The sequence below is a fragment of the Tupaia chinensis genome, unplaced genomic scaffold, assembly GCF_000334495.1.
Source record: "Tupaia chinensis unplaced genomic scaffold, TupChi_1.0 Scaffold000680_1, whole genome shotgun sequence".
Classification (NCBI taxonomy): Eukaryota; Metazoa; Chordata; class Mammalia; order Scandentia; family Tupaiidae; genus Tupaia; species Tupaia belangeri.
Window position 1 is genome coordinate 631,599 of NW_006160204.1, and position 20,104 is coordinate 651,702.

A 20,104-nucleotide genomic window follows, 5' to 3' on the forward strand; every position below is an offset into this window, starting at 1 on the left:
CCCCCCCCCCCCCCTGTTTATTTCTTTACAAATCAGAATTTGGAAAAGTAAAATAACCACTTGTGCTCCACAAAGGGGTGTGACCACGCTACAATCCCTTTTCCTCCATTTCTCCATTCTGTCAGTATTTGGAGTACACATTTACGTAAGCCCTATGTATTTTCAAGCCACCAGGGCCAGGATTCAAATCACAATTAGTCATGTAGGATCCAGCTCCCTTAATAACTAGGCAATAGGGTCAGGTCTACACTACCTGAAATTAAATTGTATACCTCACTCATATTTTTGCCCTTAACTATTAATAGTAGCTTATATAAGAGAACTGCAGATACTAAAAAACAAACAAAAAAAATCATTTCAGTAAATTATACTATGAAAGTTAGTAATAGACAACACAAACACTTGAACCCTGCAAAAAACGTATAGGCAAATCTTTTTGTTTAATAAACACTCAATGTTTTGTGGTAGATGAATTTTAACTTAGGGGGCTTATTTATAATATCCAACCATGTGTTATTAAAGAGCAGCAACTATCCTATGTTTGAATGTTGAATAACTCTCTAAACACAATATTCTCTAAGTAAAAGGTACTAGTTTAAAATATCAACATATGGATAAATAAACCAAAAAAAGTCATTGTATTGCAGTTATTAATTCCACTTTAGGACAAAAGATTAAGTTAATACATTATAAAACACATTAACAATAGCTAGCAGACCAAAACTTACTAGCAATAGACTGCTTGCCTTATAATTTAATGCGTTTTGGGGAATTATCTAAATAGCCCAAGTCTTTTAAAAAAGCTGTCCAGATATATAAGAATTTCATGAAACTTTCCTTTTCCTCTTGGCAAATTTTCCAGGAGCAAAGAGAGGCATTCAAAAAATTTCACTGAAAATAAGCCTGCAATCAATGGGTCTCTGCATCTAAAAATGGCCCCCAAAAAATCAAGTTCAAATGTTTAATACTATCTAATGAATAGAAAGAAGGCTTTTTTTTTCCCCCCCCCCTAAGTAGGAATAGGGCCGGCTAGCAGCATGGTGGTTAAGGCGACTTGCCACGGCTGACCACAGTTTGATTTCCAGACCTGGTGGCCTGAAAGACACTGGGCACATGCATACCCCAAATTCCATGAGGAGGAGAAATTGAGAAGGATTTGTGTATTAACCCATCACCCACGAGGGGAGTGCTTTCTCACTCGCCCTCCTTCCCTCTCTATATCTGGCTAGCACACGTGTCCTCTGGCAAAAAAAATGAAAAACAAAGAAGTGGGAACAGGTATAGAGGTAATTTTACTGATAAAACAAGACAAAGATGTTTTATTTTCGGCAAGTACTTCACAAACCCACACACCTACGTCAACATACATAATAGCTATTTTGCTCAAAAGGCAGTACTCTGGGAGTTTGACTCACTCATTTTTACCTACAGGCATGTCAAACCTTTAAAAAACAACTTTTTTTTTTCAATCTTAAAATGTAATAACCTCAAATCTCTTAAAACTGATTCAGATGACTACCACCCTGTGTGTTATTTTGAAAGATTACTTACATCATCCTTTTTAGTCCACATGTGTTTCCCTGTTGTACAGCCTTCTTGGGATAAGAATGTATTAAAATCAGAAGTCTTTCTTCTACAACAGCTCCAGTATTTCATCCTTGAAAGTATCATACAAAAACTTCAGACATAAAAACCACCAAAAAATCCAAAAAAATTATAGTGAAAAATGTGATTAAAAAAATCAATACATGTGCAACTTTAGTCTTTTACAAGTGTCTAAGTTACCAAACAGTTAAAAATACCATTTATTGTTGTAGTATTGGAACTCCTGAGCAAAGACACTTAAAACTATCACAAAAAATTCCAAATCAGTTTTCACTGATAGCTTATATACCAGTTTACTCATGAAGCTGCCAGAAAGTTTATGATCAAAAACTTGTAATACTCCCATTTCAGTAACCTAGTAAACTGAGAATGTGCAATAAATTAACTACTAATGATTCTGTGATGGTTAAATCCCAAGGTAGATGAAAACCACTATTATTTACTTGAGAAAAACCTAACACAGAAAGACAAAAATTATGGTAACATCCCAGGTTTGAGTCCTAAAGAATATGGAAACAGAATAGATTATTTTCATACAATACTGTGTTTCTATAAACTATAGAATAGAGGGTTCTCTACTGAGGCTGTGCTGAAGTATGGTCGTCTTGGTCATCTTTGAACCCTAGGCCTAAAATTCTCAAATGTCTTGCAATGTGCAGAATAGTCCTTCAAACAAACAAAAAAAACTGACTTAGCCTAAATAGGAGTATCACGCTGAAGTACAGGATACAAGGGAAAACACAAGATGTAAATCATAATGGATACCTAATAAAGATCAACTTTTTCCATACTCTCATGTGCAAAAAAACCCACACACTTCACATTCTTAAGTTATTTTTAGATGACAATGTAAGCGAAATGTTTAATAATACTACATGGCAAATTATGTTTAAGAGCATAAATGTTAAAACTTTTCTAACCTCTACCATAAAGTATTTTAATTAGTCATGCTTAAGTTACCCCTCATGGAAAATAGGTACTCCAGAATGATATACACAGACTTCTTCTAAACTCTGTAGACCTTGGTATGTCTAAATGAAAAAAAAAGAAAAGAGTTAGCTGCATATCTCAGTTACATCTCATATATAGACAGTAGTACTGGTGATCTCTATGAACTTTGCAAAATACCTAAGAAATAACAACAGTTACCTAGAACATTCATAAATTCATCCCAGGCCATTCCATTAAGGAATGAAAAAATTACTCCCTTTTAGACAGTTTAAGTCCCTGTAAGAAAAGTAAATAAAAAAGTAGAAAATAGGATGCATTAAGATGCTTTTAGCTTTCTGGTATGTGGTCTCAGCTAATAATAATGAGGGTATTTAAATTTACAGGCCAATGTTGACACCAAAAGATTGGTCCTCTGAACAACACACACACATATATATATATGATTAAAATGTGTAGTAACTTATGTGTGGTTATTACCAATTATATGGAAAATCAAAATAAGCAATTCTAGAAGTTCTAGAATGATGGTGACTTATTATCCCTAACAAAGGGTAAAATGAGCTGCAGACCTATATATATATCCAAGGTTTGTCTGGAAGATCCGGGCCCATTGCTGCTGTAGATGAAGGCTCTACAGATGAATTCACAAAAAGTTTAAGTTAATAAAACATGGATGCAGCCAGGAGTATATTCTATTGTTGTACTAACAGCACCGAGACCCATGAGTACAGATAATAAAATTCTGTGTGATTACTTCCTGTAAATCAAAGTATTAGGTGTATGTATCTCCTATAGATATTCCAAAGCACATAAAACTCAGAATGTTAGATTCTGACCTTACTACCACGTCCCATCTTATTTGCTGTCACCATTATCTACTTGGCCTCTCATACAACAAAATCCTGATAAACACTCTCCACCATCTCCGCTCCCTTCACTCATACGTTATTCATTACAAAATTTTGTGAATTTGACTTGAAAAAATTTAATAGTTTAATTTGCTAAACTTCCTCATGTATTAGCAGATTTTAGACAGACAGTTATACTAATGGATTTCTACTACTTCATTTCCTATCCTCCAATTTTTGTTACCATTTAATTTTAATTATCTAATCATCATCACTCTCTCTTTAAAGTCTTCTTAAGTTCATCTACTTCACACTTTAGACAATAATTATGTCTAGGTGGTCTGCATATTTAAAAGTGACTCTATATGAGAAAATAGTCATGGCCCTGAAGTAATAAGCAAAGATTTCTTAAACAGGACACAGAAATAAGCACTAGTCATAAAGGAAAAAGCAAACAAATTGGACTGAATTAAAATTAAAGTGCCTCTGTTTATCTAAGCTGTCAGTAAAAGAGTAAAAAGGCATAGTATTTCTGGGACCAGCAGTTAGCGTAATGGCTATGTCACTGGACTCCCATGTAGTCAACTGTGGTTCGCATCCCAGACCCGGTGGCTTAAAACTCACGCCGGGCACGTGTGCGTGCGTGCCCAAGATCCCGAGAGGAGAATGGAGGAGAAGGGATTGCGGAGTGGCCATCCCCCCTGTGGGGTAATTTCTTGCTTTCTGTCTCTCTGGTGAGTGCATGTGCCCCAGAGTGAGAACCTCTCCCCCAAAAAAGGGGGGGCATAGTATTTCTGACAAAGGACTCATAGCTAGAATGTATTTTTAAAATAAAAATTTTAAACGATATTAGCAAGGTGGGACCAGCAGTTAGCGTTAATGGCTATGTCGGTGGACTCCCATGTAGTCGACTATGGTTTGAGTCCCGGACCTGGTGGCTTAAACTCACGCCGGGCGCCTGTGCGTGCGTGCCCAAGATCCCGAGAGGAGAATGGAGGAGAAGGGATTGCGGAGTGGCCATCCCCCCTGTGGGGTAATTTCTTGCTTTCTGTCTCTCTGGGGAGTGCACATGCCCTATAGCAAAAACCTCTAAAAAAAGATTTTAGTAACATAAGAAACTTTTGAGACATCTCACTAAAAAGGATGTACGAATGGCTAATGAACATTTAAAAAGGTACTCAATCTCATCATCAGGAAAGCACAAATTAAAAGGACAGAATACTACACAACCATGAAAAGGGATACAATATGAAAGACTGATTTTACAAAGCGTCACCAAGTGTGGGACTAGTAGAACCAGCCTCATACACTACTGGGAGGAGAGTAAAGTAAGGCCACCACTTTGGAAAACTCTGTATAAGCATCTGTTAAAGCTAAAGATATCCATACTCTTTGATGATACAATTCCTTTTCTAATCCCATATGCAGCAGAAATGTGTACATGTGTCTCTCGCTAATTAACACATTATGCAAAAGAAGACAAACATAAAAAAGTATATATTCTATGATTCGTTTTACATGGAAATACTGGTGTTTCTATTGTGAAAATACCTTGAGCTACTATTTATATAATTTTACATGTTTTAACAAATTTCGATGTTACACTTCAATGAAAAAGATTAAAAATGTCTTTAATGGCCTCCACAACCTTAAGGTCCACTTTCCTAGCACTTAGTCTTTCAAGATACAGCTCTTACTGGGAACCAGCAGTTAGCATAATGGCTACGTCGCTGGAGTTCCACGTAGTCGACCACGGTTCGCGTCCCGGACCCGGTGGCTTAAAACTCACGCCAGGCGCGTGTGCGTGCGTGCCCAAGATCCTGAGAGGAGAATGGAGGAGAAGGGATTGCGGCGTGACCATCCCCGCTGGGGGGTGATTTCTCGCTTTCTGTCTCTATGTCTCTATGTCTCTCTGTTTGTCTGGCGAGCACACGCACCCTATAGCAAAAACCTCTCCCTCCCCACCCCAAAAAATACAGCTCTTACTTATCTCTATTAATCTCCACTCCATAGCAACAAATTCTATACCATACTATTAACTCTGCTGCCTTTATACTGCTGCTATCACCTCTGCTTAGAATATCCTTTCCATATACTTCATTTACAGAATGGCCATTCATTTTTCAAAATTTATCTAGCAGCACCTCTTGATCTTCCTCCATTACACTACTGTTTGTACCACCTTCCATATTTTGAAAATCAATCATTCTCTTTTACCTCATATACATGTGAATACATTTACATTTTCCTCTCTTCATGAGCAAGAAAATTTCAAACTCAACACAAGGTAAACATAAACCTGCCCCCATCTCATCTTTACTTTCTCAGTTAATGGTGACCAGGATGCTCAAGGCACAAATTCTCTTAATTTCTATCTAATCCATTAGCAAGTTTTGCTACTACCTCCGAATTTTATCTTCCAAACTATTTGGTCATTGGAAAAGTCATGACGTATTTTTTGATGCGAAAATGTGTCATGACTTTTCTGATGACCCAATACATGCATTTGGCACATGCCAGGCACTACTGTAACTGTTCAAAATACAACAAAGGAAAAAACAAATTAAAACCCTATTCTTGTAAATCTTACAGGGGGCTGTGGTGAAATATGATGAAAATGATAAGCCAAAAATGTATCAAAATGAGTAATAGAAGGTGACAAGTACTATGGAGAAAAAGAACAAAGAGAAGAGGAAATGTTGGAGGGTACTCAACAAATGTATACAAAGTAGGCAGCAAAAGGCCTCACTGCGATGTTCGATTATATTCCATGTTTAGTCACTTTCAATAAACTTTTCAAAGCCTACTGCCTGGTCTTCTAGTAGCATCCTAGCTGGTATCTCTTCTACCTCACCACTGTTCCATCGCCATGCACTCACCATTCACCAGCTGAAGGATTCTTCTTAAAACCCTTCCCCAAAATAGGTAATGGCTTCCTATGAAACTCAGAATATAGTCAAAACCCTTCACCATGGCTTATAAGGATTCTCGTAATTCTGCCCACCTCTGACCCAGTACTTGCGTACCCCCCACTGACCTTGTGATTCCCTGAGTAGTCAAGTTCTAAAGTCTCTCTCATGTTGCTCCCTCTATCCACAACCCTCTTCCCCAGGTTTATATAACTCATCTGCGACATTACTCACATTTCTGATTTAGTGCCACCACACCAAAAAGAACTTCACTGACAATCTTACTTAAATAGCTATCAACTCTAATCACACTGGCTCATTATTTGGATTTATTTTCTTCATATCTACCTGAATTCATGATGTTTAATTACCTACCTGGTCTTTCCCTCCACACCTCAGTATCAGCTCCTCTGAATCACTGCCTGGCCCATAATAAGTGATCAGTAAATGCTGATGAAAGTAGAATAACTTATTTAAAGATTCTATCGGATACGATGCTCCTCAGAAACAAGAATATCTAATCCATGTTTGTAACCTTGTCCACAGCACAGTGCCCAATATATAACAGGCAAACAAATGTTTGTTGAATTCAGTGACTTGCACTCCCTGTTTTTGAAATTAAGTTTTACTCTATTACACGTCACAAATTTTCTAAGATGTACCTTGGAACACCCTCCATTTTTACATGAGGTCCCAATCTTAATTTCATCACTGTCTTCTTCTGAAATGAAAAACACAAAACCAAATTAAAATACTGAAATATAACTTCACTGCAATGTTATTCTTTTTTAAAAAAATTTACTTATTATTATTTTTAGATTTATTCATTCAATTCCATTTGTTGTTGTTATTATTTAAAATTTGACCAGAGACAGACAGAGAGAGAGAGGGAAAGTGAGAAAGCAAGCCTTTAGGTCCAGCATTTGAATCACGGTTACCATGTGGAGAATCCAGCGCCCTTAACCACCACACCACTTGCTGGCCCCTGCAATGTTATTCTTAAGTAACCTTTACCATAAGACAAGTCTTTTAATAAAAACAACTATTGTCATGTTTTATCTACATCCCCAAAATGATATACAGTGCATCTCTATTCTATAATGCAATGCTACAAACAGGATCTTCATCTTGCAAAAAAGAAATCATGAACCTCATGCATGTTTTCCTCAATGGCACCAGGTATACCTATATATAGGTCAGAGAGTACTGAGCATATGTTATATCATACATAAAATATTCAATTATGAAGAATGTTAACCTACTGTTAAAAAAAAAAAGGATCATGAGGAAATAATTTTCAAAGGTTCTAAGTTTTAAAAAAGACATAATAGAATGAACCACATATTCATTCCATGGTACTACTGGGATTTAGATAAGAAGCTGTTCTCTACAATATGCTATTCTTTCATATTTATACTCAATAAATTACTGGTATTGCTTTGACCGTGTGTAATAAACACACGCACACAAACACACCCCGAAACAAAATCTTACCTTTCTTGTCTTCTTCATTCCCAGATGACAGTTTAAGTTTATCAAGTGCTTGTTTTAGGGAAGCAGATACTTTTAATTCCAAATTTGTCATTGGTTCATCTGGGCTGGAGAATTTTAAAACCTTATTACCATTATTAATGTACCAAAATATTTCTTCTAATCAAAATTTATATATATATATATATATTGCCATAGGGTATGTGTGCTTGCAAGACAGCACACAAGACCGAGAGAAAGTGAGAAATCACCCTCCCAGGGTAGATGGTCACGTCACAATCCCTTCTCCTCCATATTCCTCTCCACATTTTAGGTATGCACACACACGTGCCTGGCATGTTTTTAAATCACTGGGTTTGGTGACTTGAACTGCTACCATGTGGGAGTCCAGCACCATAACCACCATGCCACCTGCTGCCCCAAAATTAACAGTCTTAAGAGCCTCTTTGTGAGAAGCCAAATGCTTTGTGAATCCATCATATCATGTATCTAGATCTTAAGACTTAGTAGAAGAAGGCTTAAATGTTTTATTTTAAAATATTAAGTGTCTAATAATCATGCTATTGCCAGCACATTCAATTATAAACCAATAGTGCTAACTGGAAGGAGTTAAAGACTAAGAATTCTTTGTCAAGGTGAGTAACTCTGAGGAAGGGACCATAAATAAGTTTTATTTAGATGGCCAAGCAAAATGCAGCACACAAAATAAACAGACAATAACTATATACCAAGCGAATTCACTTTCCTACCAGTAGAGATAATTTTCTTTATTTAGACCCTGGTATATAGGCCTACACATTCACATACAATTGTACTGTAATTTCAGTAGGGTTAAGAAAACAATATCCTCTAACATTTTATAATGGTTAAGTGTTATACATACAATTTTTAAATCCATTCAAAAAATAAGTACCAAGAATACCAGTAAATACAGCAGTAAGTTATTTAACATGTCAACAATGAAAAAACTGACATAGGAGACAAAATACATTAAAACCTGTGTCTTTATAACCTTACAGTACCACAAAAAGAATTTAGGATTACGTATTTCTCTCAGTGTCTCGTAAGTAAAATTATAACAGCCCTACATTTAAAGAAAATAATACCAACTTATTCTACTATAGTAGGCTCTACTTTTGTAGAGATTATACTTAAGAATAAGAATGAACCATGACAGAATTTTTCTGTTTTTTTTCCAATAATTTCTTTTTTACTGCCAAATCAGCCAGTTAAGTAGTAAGGCAGAGAGAGAATAAAATCATTCTGAATAGTCCCTTTAACGATGATTAAATTAAAGGCAGATTATTATTTTTTTTTTAAGGGGGGAAAAAGGCAAATGATTTAAAACTTAGTGGCTTATACAGTAGCAAAAAATGGCATTATGCAAAAATCGTAAAAGGAAATGCCATTAACAAATGTATTTTTCAAGGGTGATAAAAATATGTAACTACATAAGGTATACCTTGGCCTTTTTATTGCCTCTACTGGCTTAGGGGCTTGAATGATGTGCTCCTGGAATTTGGGTTTCAATTCAGATGCCTCTTTCTTCTCAGTAGTCTTGACTTCAGGTTTGACTGGCTCAGGTGGTTTCTCACTATTATGCCTACCTTTTGTACAACCCTGTTAGTGAAAGACATTAAGAGTCATACTATCATGACAGAAATACTAATTGTTCGTTTACCAATAACATCTATTATTGTTGTTATTTACTTATTTTAAGAAACTAAAAACAGAGCTCCAAATATGCTATATTTATAAATGAGTTCTTACCTCTGAATAAACAACTTTTTAAAAAAGGCTTTTGAATTACACTTTATAAATTATCTATTTATTCTAGAGAAATGCTGTTAATTGTTGCCTACCATTTCCTCATTAATGTCTTTCTAAGCTACTAATATCAAGCACAAAGCTAAAGTGACAAAAGGTACTTAAAATGTTAAAACTTTAATCTCTTAACAAATGAATCTTTATTTTAGAGTCTGTGAAAGAGACATGAGCTTCATTTTAAAATTAAGGTGCTATCTGCAAGTCAATGAGGATAAGGACCAGTTAAAAGACATCAGAAATCAGGTTCCTCAAATCTAAAGCTTCCTGTGACATGTACTTTAGGGAGATAAAGCAGAAAAAAATTACTACTTACTACAATGCTTAAGAAATCAGAAAAATCCGTTGTTCTTCTCTTACAGCAAGACCAACCCTAAGAAACATAAGAGAAAAAAACTGAAAGCTGTACTTGCATGGGAACCAGGACCATTAAAACACTGTACTTTGTATTTATCTCCTTAAATCCTAATGCATAGATTTCAGTTTTAAAGTATTGCTTATTTATTTCCTCTATGAGAAAGACAGAATGAGACATCACCCTCATCAGGGTCTTCACTCTGCAATCCACCACCAGCCTCGGCCAGCCTAGATAACCAGCACACATGTACAAACCCAGCATTTGCAGGGAGGTCATGAACCAAGGACTTCCCATGTGAGCCCAGCTGCATCACTGTTGTGTCACCATCTGGCTACAGTATTTGATTAAAAAAAAAAAAAAGCCATTCAATCAGTATTACAGTGATCTGTATTGTGTGTTGTGACTTATTATGAAAGGCAGCTTCTTAAAATGGTGAAATAGAAACTGTTTGTCCTTAACAGTATTTGAGCTTTAGAAGAAATACACTTTAAAATGTATTTAAAAGGATCTGGGAAATAAGTAACAGTGCTTTACTTCAAAGGTATATTAAATTAAAGATAATTCAGTTCCTTCCTTCCTTCTTTCTTGATTTTGGGCATGCATGCACATGCGCCTGGTGTGATTTTTCAAGCTGCTGGGTCTGGAATTTGAACTGTGGCTGGCCATGTAGGCATCCAGTGTCTTAACCACCATGCCACCTGCTGGATCAATAATTTAGTTTCTAAACAAAACCCATACTAGTTCAACAATAAGCTCTATATGCAGAATATCAATTACCAATTACCATAGTGGCCTAAAGATCATTACATTTTTGAAGGAGAAATTAATTTTCAATGAAAAGCATAGAAGTATAGAAACTGCAGTATGTGATTTTTAAACAAAGTATCAAGTCACCACCAAAAAATGGCTTTAAGCTATAATTTTTAATTTCCAAATACTATAGTGAATTAGGTAAAAAAAAAAAAAAAAAAAAAAAAAAAAAAGTAACAGGCTCAGTACTTCAGAGGGCCCAGAGAGATTAAGGGCCAACTCTCACATACCCACCTGGACCCATACTATTTTTCTATTTTCCTACCTAAAATCTGTGGCAGTGGAGCAAGCTCCACTTTGGAGGCCTTTGGGCTAGAAGCAGGCCTGCCTTCTCAATCAAGATCTTGGCAGGAAGTAACCTGAGTTTGAATGTATTTGCTTTCTGTTATTTTTTTGTTTTTAACAATAATACCATAATGTACTAGAGATAATCCAAAGGGGCTATGAGACCAATTAAAGATTATTTTCCTGTGTAAATCAGGACAATTACCAAGATTGAGATAAAGAGCTTTGAGACTCTTCTCAAAAATAATTACATGGAGGGGGAACCAGCAGTGAGCATAATGGCTATGTCGCTGGACTCTCACACAGTCGACCGCAGTTCATGTCCTGGACCCAGTGGCTTAAGAACTCACGCCGGGCGCGTGTGCGTGCGTGCCCAAGATCCTGAGAGGAGAATGGAGGAGAAGGGATTGCAGCGTGACCATCCTCCCTGGGGGGTAATTTCCCGCTTTCTGTATCTATGTCTCTGTCTGTCTGGTGAATGCACGCGCCCTATAGCGAAAACCTCCCAGCCCCCCCAAAAAAAGAAAAGAAAAAAAAAATTACATGGAGGGACCAGCAGTAAGTGTAATGGCTATGTTACTGAACTCCCATGTAGCCAATCACAGTTCAAGTCCCAGACCCGGTGGCTTAAACTCACGCTGGGTGCGTGTGCACCCAAGATCCCGAGAGGAGAATGGAATGCGGTGTGGCCATCCCCCCTGGGGGGTGATTTCTTGCTTTCTATCTCTCTGTCTCTGTCTGTCTTTCTGGTGAGCGCACGTGCCCTATAGCAAAAACTTCTTAAAAAAAAATTACATGGACTCCAAGTTAATCTGAGTCAGAAATCAGGGTCTCATGGACATCTGCAGGCCTCAAACATTCAGAAATGAAAATCAGAGAAAGGGTCAAGAAAAAACACCTTAGGGATTTGCTGAACTTGATTTTCAAGAATAAAGAACTGAAGAATAAAAAAAAATGCTGGTAGTGATTTTTTTCCCCCAAAACATACAGTTTCAGATTTTATTTTAAGAAAATTTTTAGTATCTTGTAATTCAAATTTCCTTTGCTTTGAAATTTAATTTTTTGTGTACTATGAACTAAAATGTAGATGAACCAATTACCACAACCATAAATATAGGTTTAAATAGTACTGCTACTATAGTCATTAGGAAAATAATTCTCTAAAAGAAAAAGCTTTACTGTCTTAATCATATATACAAAATTAAGTCAGATACTAGGATACATACATGTAAAACATGACACAGGCAAGCTGTTCCCAAATGCCAATCTGGGTTCTTTGCTAATCCTCAGTAAAACAAGAAAAGAATATACTTAAGAATGTGAGTAAAAGGTTATCTTTTTCTTGAGAAGTGGTGTCCTTTTCTCTAAGCCCCTTTTAACATTAAAATATTCATTCTTTTGTTAATATAATGTTTAATTTCTCACTTGCTCAAAAATAAGACCTAGCAACCTATGCTGATGTACACATTTTGTCTGAAATCTACTGGACTGTAAAATACTCCAAAGTGAAATCATTAATACACGGAGTGATTAACAGTGGGAGAAGTGGGGAAAACAATAGACCGAATGACTAGGGAGTCAGCGGTATTACTAGGAATGGTAGAGTTGAGAGGGAGTCTATTTTTGGAATAGAGTTCATTGTAGAAACTGGTTTGAGGTTGCCAATGAGCTACATAAATGGAAAAATGCTTTAAGAGCCAGTGATAGAGGTGACATTTGAGGGCACAAATGAACGAACCAAATGACAGAAAATAGAAAGCCAAAGAGTAAGATGTATTCCTATGGTTAGGAGACAGGAGGGAGAGACAATGGGGAGGGGATGGACATGAATAATAAAAAGGTACAGTAAAAAAAATTAAACTGAATAAATAGCATTCTACAAAAGGTAAAAAATGAAAAATATTACCATAGGTTCACAGTTCCTACCCACATAAACATTTGTAAACAGGCTAAAAAACATGGAGCTACTTGTTGCCCAGTGGTTAAGAAACTGGATCCCAGATGGCCCACTGAACGGTTAAAGGCCTGAACTCAGTAGCTTGAAAACACACAGTTGGTGCATGCCCAAAATTCCAAAAGGGAGGAGAAATAGAGATGGAATTATGTACGATTCTGGGGTAATCATTCCTCATGGGGATAGGGGTACTTTGATCCTCTCCAGCAAAAAAAAAAAAAAAAAAAAGTCTAAAAGGATATAAAATCAGGTCTTAATTTGCTCCATTAAATGTTTGTACTATTTTTCTGACTCAGTGCTAACAAGATTAACAAACTCATCTGCTGTACATTTTTGTTTTTATTTGGTTAAATAATAGTTGAACACCAAAAGAAACCAAGTACTTTCTGGTAGTTTTAACTAGAAATTCAAAGGGTATCAGCATTATTTAATCAGGTAAGATTTGACATTTCTGAGAACAAAAGAAATACCTAAAATCATGGCAGTTCCAAGAATTTTCCTTTCAGATAAACAAAGGAAAACTCTTCCAATGAACCATACTATCAAGAATTTTGAATATAAAAAATCTGATCAAACAATATTCTGTTATTTCTCTAATTCTCCAAAATATAAAGAAAGTACAGGTGGAAATGGTAACATCTCTTCATAAAAATACTTTATACTTAAATGTCTGCCCTGAAATTGACACCTTTAAGTGTTCTTAACAGCTATCCCTGAAGTGCAGGGCTATTCTTTTTGGCCAACAGTGGTAGAGATTCAACTGTTTCTGTTTTATCTCAAAATTAGTACAGTGTCAAAAAGTGTATAGGTGTGTAGAAAATGAGACCTGGAATGGAAATAGTGTGATTTTTTAACTGGAAAAAACCTTAAGATCACCATCTATTGTTTTCTTTATCTGTAATGAAGAAGTACACGCTTTTAAACCATCCACAATGGGCATTGGGAATGACAAAATGTCACAAGATAAGGAAATCATTATTTAGTACTACATTTCTAAAAATATAAAGAAACTGAACCTCTATCTAGTTCCTACCTTTAATGCATCATGAAAGACTGGAACACCTGGGTGGTATGTGCAAGCATCTGGTGAGAACATAGGGAACAAAAAAGAATTCCACTCATTACAACGAAGAATAATGAATGCAGTGAATCATTATGTCCTTCAGGTATTAACATTTAACTCCTTTTCCAACGACTATCCAACCACTGGAAATATCGTTTTTCACAAATTCACAAATGTAGGACCAGCAGATGGTGTAATGGTAACATTGCTGAACTCCCACATGGTGGACTGCAGTTCGAGTCCTGGACCCAGTGGCTTCTAACTCATACTGGGCACATATGTGTGTCCCCAAAATTCTGAGAGGAGAATGGAGGAAAATAGAGGAGAAGGGATTGCGGTGTGACCACCCCCATGGGTGGGGGGTGATTTCTCACTTTCTGTCTGGCAAGTGTGAAAATCTAGGGGAAAAAAATCACAAATGCTTGATGCACAACATAAAGTGCATTGTACTAAACAAACAAACAAACAAACAAACAGTTAAAATGCTAATTCAAGAGTCTGATGGCTATAAACAGTACAGAACAGTTCTAATACAACCAAGTTATATTCCTCTAATCTTTGTTGTAAAATTTAATACCAGACTTCAAGTCCAAAGATTTTCACTATCATCTACCAGTGCTGCTTTTAAAAAAATCCTATCAAATTTGTGTTCCTATGTGCACTGACCCACAAAGACTGTCCAAGAGATTTTTAAAAAGATATTGTGCAAGAATATACTCGAGATTTAAAAAAACTATCATAATATCTAATTGCTACCTTAACTTTCCTAGACAGGTGTCAATTCATAGGTACAAACTTCATTAAAAAGAGTTTAAAAGTGGAACCAGCAGTTAGTGTAATGGCTATGTCGCTGGACTCCCATGCAGTCAACCATGGTTCGAGTCCCAAACCCGGTGGCTTAAACTCATGCCGGGCGTGTGTGCATGCGTGCCCAAGATCCCAAGAGGAAAATGGAGGAGAAGGGATTACAGTGTGGCCCCCCTCCCCAGGGGGTGATTTCTCACTTTCTATCTGTCTTTTTGGCAAACGTGCCCTATAGCAAAAACCTCTCAAAAAAATAGTTTAAAAGTTCTATAGGCTATTTATATTTGATACTGTCATTCTGTACTTTCTTTCGGTTATCCATTATACTATGAATCTTAACTTTCTTATGAAAACGAATTTATTACAATTTATATCAGGTAACACAGTTATTCTCTGCCCAGAGAATATGATGAGCTCAGAGAAAACTGGTCAGTTCCATGTATCTATACTTTTCTTATAAGGTTACCTCGTTCAACCTTTCAAGTCTGTTTAGCTTTCAATACTTTACAATTTCTGATTTCTGATGTTGCCTTAAAATGGATTAGGCAGATGCCATTAAAGATAGCAGTGGAATTAAAAGCTGAAAAAAGTAGAAATGGATATGCAGAAGGACAGACAGTAAGTTGAAAGGGGAATGGAAGTGGAGAACAGATTCAGTATTATCAATTACCCAGTTTAATAAGGTCAGAGGCGTAAACTGCACAATGTAGTAACAGTAAGAGGCATGTTACAACAGTGGGCAATCTTGGCAGAATGGCAGCAGGGATGAGTCAGATCTTAACCACACTAGAATTGACTCAGATCTTAACCACACTAGTATGAACAAAATTTGAAAATCACAGCTCAAAGGCAAATAATAAGCAGGTAGTTTTCATCAGGTTTACCAGTTTTCCTCTAATATATTATGAATAAGAAGTTACAACATAGCACTGGTTAAATGTCAAGGACTTTAAACTTTGGGTCTGACTCTAGCTACAATTCTTTTTTTGTTTCTTTTAATATTTTTTGTTGAGGGCTTGTGAGCTGTTGGAAACAGAATGAAAACGAGAAATCATCCCCCTGGGGGTGGGATGGCCATGCTGCAATCCCTTCTCTCAGGATTTTGGGCACAGCACCTGTGTGTGGCATGTGCTAAGCTGGCCACATGGGACAAGTGCCTTCACCACCACACCACCTGCTGGCCCCAATTCTGGCTAAAATTCTTATTCTACCATTAGTAGCTGCTTCAGTTTTTCTTACATGTGGACTGAAGAAAATAATGTTTGTGAATTTGTGTTTTCTCTAGAATAAAAGTGTGGTACCATACATAATGGAACTTTCTTATACTTTCAACTTCATCTAGTAAGATGAAGTTTATCTTGGTCAATGCACAAAGTCAAACCTCCTCCATTCTTTAAAACTTTTAGGTCCACAGTGTGCTAGTTTGCTATTGGTTCTTGTTTTCTACTCCCTATTTTCTTTTTTGGAGAGGTTTTTGCTATAGGGTGCTTGCGCTTGCCAGACAGACAGACAGAAAGCGAGAAATCACCCTCCTCCCTGGGAGGGGGGGGATGGCCACGCTACAATCCCTTCTCCTCCATTCTCCTCTCGGGATCTTGGGCACGCAGGCAAACGTGCCCGGCATGAGTTTTAAGCCAACTGGTCCAGGACTCAAATCGTGGTTGACTACATGGGAGGTTGACTACATGGGAGTCCAGGGACATAGCCATTACGCTAACTGCTGGTCTCTCTCTATTTTCTTTACCCATTCACACAGCCAATCTATTTGAGTATTTATCCTGAACGTCTATAAATGTTGTTCATTTTGCTAAAGTGAATGAACTCCCAGCAATCTTACTGGAGTTTCTTGCTGTATCTCATGGAACTGATGGACCAAACCTTGACTACCTACTCCTTTGGCTTTGCAGACTCCCCTTCTATTTTCTTTCCCAGGCATTGCACCATTTCACATGAACACTGACTTCAAACGAATGGCTCTCTCTCCCCTAACTTTACACTGGTATATACAATAACTCTTTTAAAATAATCACATTTCCCCAAACATCAAGACATCACAGTCTATAATTTAAAGTAAAATGTGCTGACAACTACCAATCTGCTTTAAAATTCCCCATTTCTCAATTTTGTCAACCACTGAAACCTTGCATTCTCCCCTTAATTAAAATCATATTTATATCAAAAGAACCTCAGTAACTGGAACACTGAATGGACTGGATTTATCTTTTTCCCTAAAATGCTGTTATCAATGGGATTATTGTTTTAAATGTCACCACTTTACCTGGTGCCTAGATAAGTATTTCAAACGTCTCAGAAGGGAAGATTTAATAATGCTCCAGTTTTAATCTCCTTTACAATGCTCAACTATATTCCTACCTTGATGAACTCGATTTCTCTATTAAAGGAGTCTAAAGCTTCATTCACTCCTCCCAGAATGGTTGTGAAGATCGAATGAGGTAATAAAATGACAAACCAGTGTCATGCATATAGGAAACAAACAGTAACTGCTAGTTGAATCTGGGTAAGTGTCGTCACTTCCCACAATATTCAAGCAACTCAATTTTTATTCCATTCACCAATCAAAATTCAAATGCCTAAGTCATTTCCCATGTTCACCTAGGGTAGTCACTTTCACTTTACATCCTTACCTCTACACCTAGGTTTAAAAAGACATTCGCTCGCCTAATTATAAAATGCAGAGATCACGGCAAGAAAAAGAAATCAATACTGCTGTGAAAGATAACGAATGTATTATTCGGATGGGCATATCAAAAATTCGCGTCATTTCCCTAACAAACAACATTTTTAAAAGTTAAAGAGTTCGTCACAGCGGGTGGACAGCAAGCCAGCAGCGGTAGGCTGGTATGAAAAACTAAACTTCTGATTAACAGGGAGGATTTAAATGCTAGCGTAGTCTGCTGCCCATCTCTCCCCTAAATCTCAGCCAACGCACAGGGAACGGCTGAGCGAGCTCAGCTGTACCTCGTTAACACTGGTTTCCCCGAGGAGCCTGAAAACAATGGGAATCAGGGTGTCTGTTCTAAATTCCAGGTGCACTAAAGAAATTGCGGAACGCACGGGTCCCGGGAACACGTGGGTACGGGAACTACTCTCCGCGCACAGAGAGGGTGGTCGGCCTAGCCATTACGCTAACTGCTGGTCTCTCTCTATTTTCTTTACCCATTCACACAGCCAATCTATTTGAGTATTTATCCTGAACGTCTATAAATGTTGTTCATTTTGCTAAAGTGAATGAACTCCCAGCAATCTTACTGGAGTTTCTTGCTGTATCTCATGGAACTGATGGACCAAACCTTGACTACCTACTCCTTTGGCTTTGCAGACTCCCCTTCTATTTTCTTTCCCAGGCATTGCACCATTTCACATGAACACTGACTTCAAACGAATGGCTCTCTCTCCCCTAACTTTACACTGGTATATACAATAACTCTTTTAAAATAATCACATTTCCCCAAACATCAAGACATCACAGTCTATAAAGTAAAATGTGCTGACAACTACCAATCTGCTTTAAAATTCCCCATTTCTCAATTTTGTCAACCACTGAAACCTTGCATTCTCCCCTTAATTAAAATCATATTTATATCAAAAGAACCTCAGTAACTGGAACACTGAATGGACTGGATTTATCTTTTTCCCTAAAATGCTGTTATCAATGGGATTATTGTTTTAAATGTCACCACTTTACCTGGTGCCTAGATAAGTATTTCAAACGTCTCAGAAGGGAAGATTTAATAATGCTCCAGTTTTAATCTCCTTTACAATGCTCAACTATATTCCTACCTTGATGAACTCGATTTCTCTATTAAAGGAGTCTAAAGCTTCATTCACTCCTCCCAGAATGGTTGTGAAGATCGAATGAGGTAATAAAATGACAAACCAGTGTCATGCATATAGGAAACAAACAGTAACTGCTAGTTGAATCTGGGTAAGTGTCGTCACTTCCCACAATATTCAAGCAACTCAATTTTTATTCCATTCACCAATCAAAATTCAAATGCCTAAGTCATTTCCCATGTTCACCTAGGGTAGTCACTTTCACTTTACATCCTTACCTCTACACCTAGGTTTAAAAAGACATTCGCTCGCCTAATTATACAATGCAGAGATCACGGCAAGAAAAAGAAATCAATACTGCTGTGAAAGATAACGAATGTATTATTCGGATGGGCATATCAAAAATTCGCGTCATTTCCCTAACAAACAACATTTTTAAAAGTTAAAGAGTTCGTCACAGCGGGTGGACAGCAAGCCAGCAGCGGTAGGCTGGTATGAAAAACTAAACTTCTGATTAACAGGGAGGATTTAAATGCTAGCGTAGTCTGCTGCCCATCTCTCCCCTAAATCTCAGCCAACGCACAGGGAACGGCTGAGCGAGCTCAGCTGTACCTCGTTAACACTGGTTTCCCCGAGGAGCCTGAAAGCAATGGGAATCAGGGTGTCTGTTCTAAATTCCAGGTGCACTAAAGAAATTGCGGAACGCACGGGTCCCGGGAACACGTGGGTACGGGAACTACTCTCCGCGCACAGAGAGGGTGGTCGGCCGCCGTTGCCTCCGCGTGGCCGGGCGCTCGCCCAGAGGCCGCCGTGGGACGTCCAGGCCCGACCGGGTCCTGGGGCAGCGCGATGCCGACCCACGGAAGGACTGCCGGACACCCACGGAAGGACTGCCGGACGCCCCCGGCCCGAAGGCCCTCCCCAAGGCTTCTCTTACCATCGGAATTGGTTTCGGGATCGAAGCGCTGACCGCAGCCCCGGTTGTAGCACAGCAGGGCCATTTTCTCGCCTCAGCGTTTCAGGTAAGGTCCAAACGCCGGGAACCCCAAGACGCGGCTGCCTTTACACTTCCCTGCCGCAAGGTGTTGGCTGAGCTGGCTGCCGGCTTCCGGAAACGGCCGGTTCCGCTTCAGGAACCTTCGCGAATTTTCCGGTCGCGCAGGCGCAGAGGAGCTGGGAGGAGGCGGCGTAGCCGCGGAGGCTGAGCGCTAGTGGGGGCAGCGGTAGGGCCGGCTCCCGCGGGGCCGGAGAGGGAGCTCCGACGCTGGTTGATGGGAGACTTACTACGGAACAGAGAAGGAAGGGATCCGAGGATCGACGTGCCCGCTCCATGTTTAGTCACTGTTGGTCGTGGGTGTCGTGCGGTGAAATGACCGCCCTGCCGTGTCGTCCCCCGCGTCCCAGCAT

At 38.2% G+C, this 20,104-nt stretch overlaps 1 protein-coding gene across 2 annotated transcripts in view; it reads right to left on the minus strand.

The window, feature by feature from the left end:
- The window catches only part of CHORDC1 (cysteine and histidine rich domain containing 1), a 22,902-nt gene extending 3,117 nt beyond the window's left edge, over window positions 1-19,785 (minus strand). The window contains exons 1-8 of one of the 2 annotated variants that reach the window (XM_006160340.3): window positions 19,635-19,785; window positions 14,069-14,118; window positions 9,945-10,001; window positions 9,267-9,424; window positions 7,808-7,911; window positions 6,976-7,034; window positions 2,566-2,636; window positions 1,552-1,657 (exon numbers count right to left, since the gene is read on the minus strand). In XM_006160340.3, coding sequence (XP_006160402.1) covers window positions 1,552-1,657; window positions 2,566-2,636; window positions 6,976-7,034; window positions 7,808-7,911; window positions 9,267-9,424; window positions 9,945-10,001; window positions 14,069-14,118; window positions 19,635-19,698 — 669 coding nt within the window. In that variant the 5' untranslated portion in view covers window positions 19,699-19,785. The remainder of the gene's footprint in view (window positions 1-1,551; window positions 1,658-2,565; window positions 2,637-6,975; window positions 7,035-7,807; window positions 7,912-9,266; window positions 9,425-9,944; window positions 10,002-14,068; window positions 14,119-19,634) is intronic. The other variant, XM_027776533.1, reaches the window with a different exon arrangement.
- Between the last annotated feature and the right edge of the window lie 319 nt (window positions 19,786-20,104).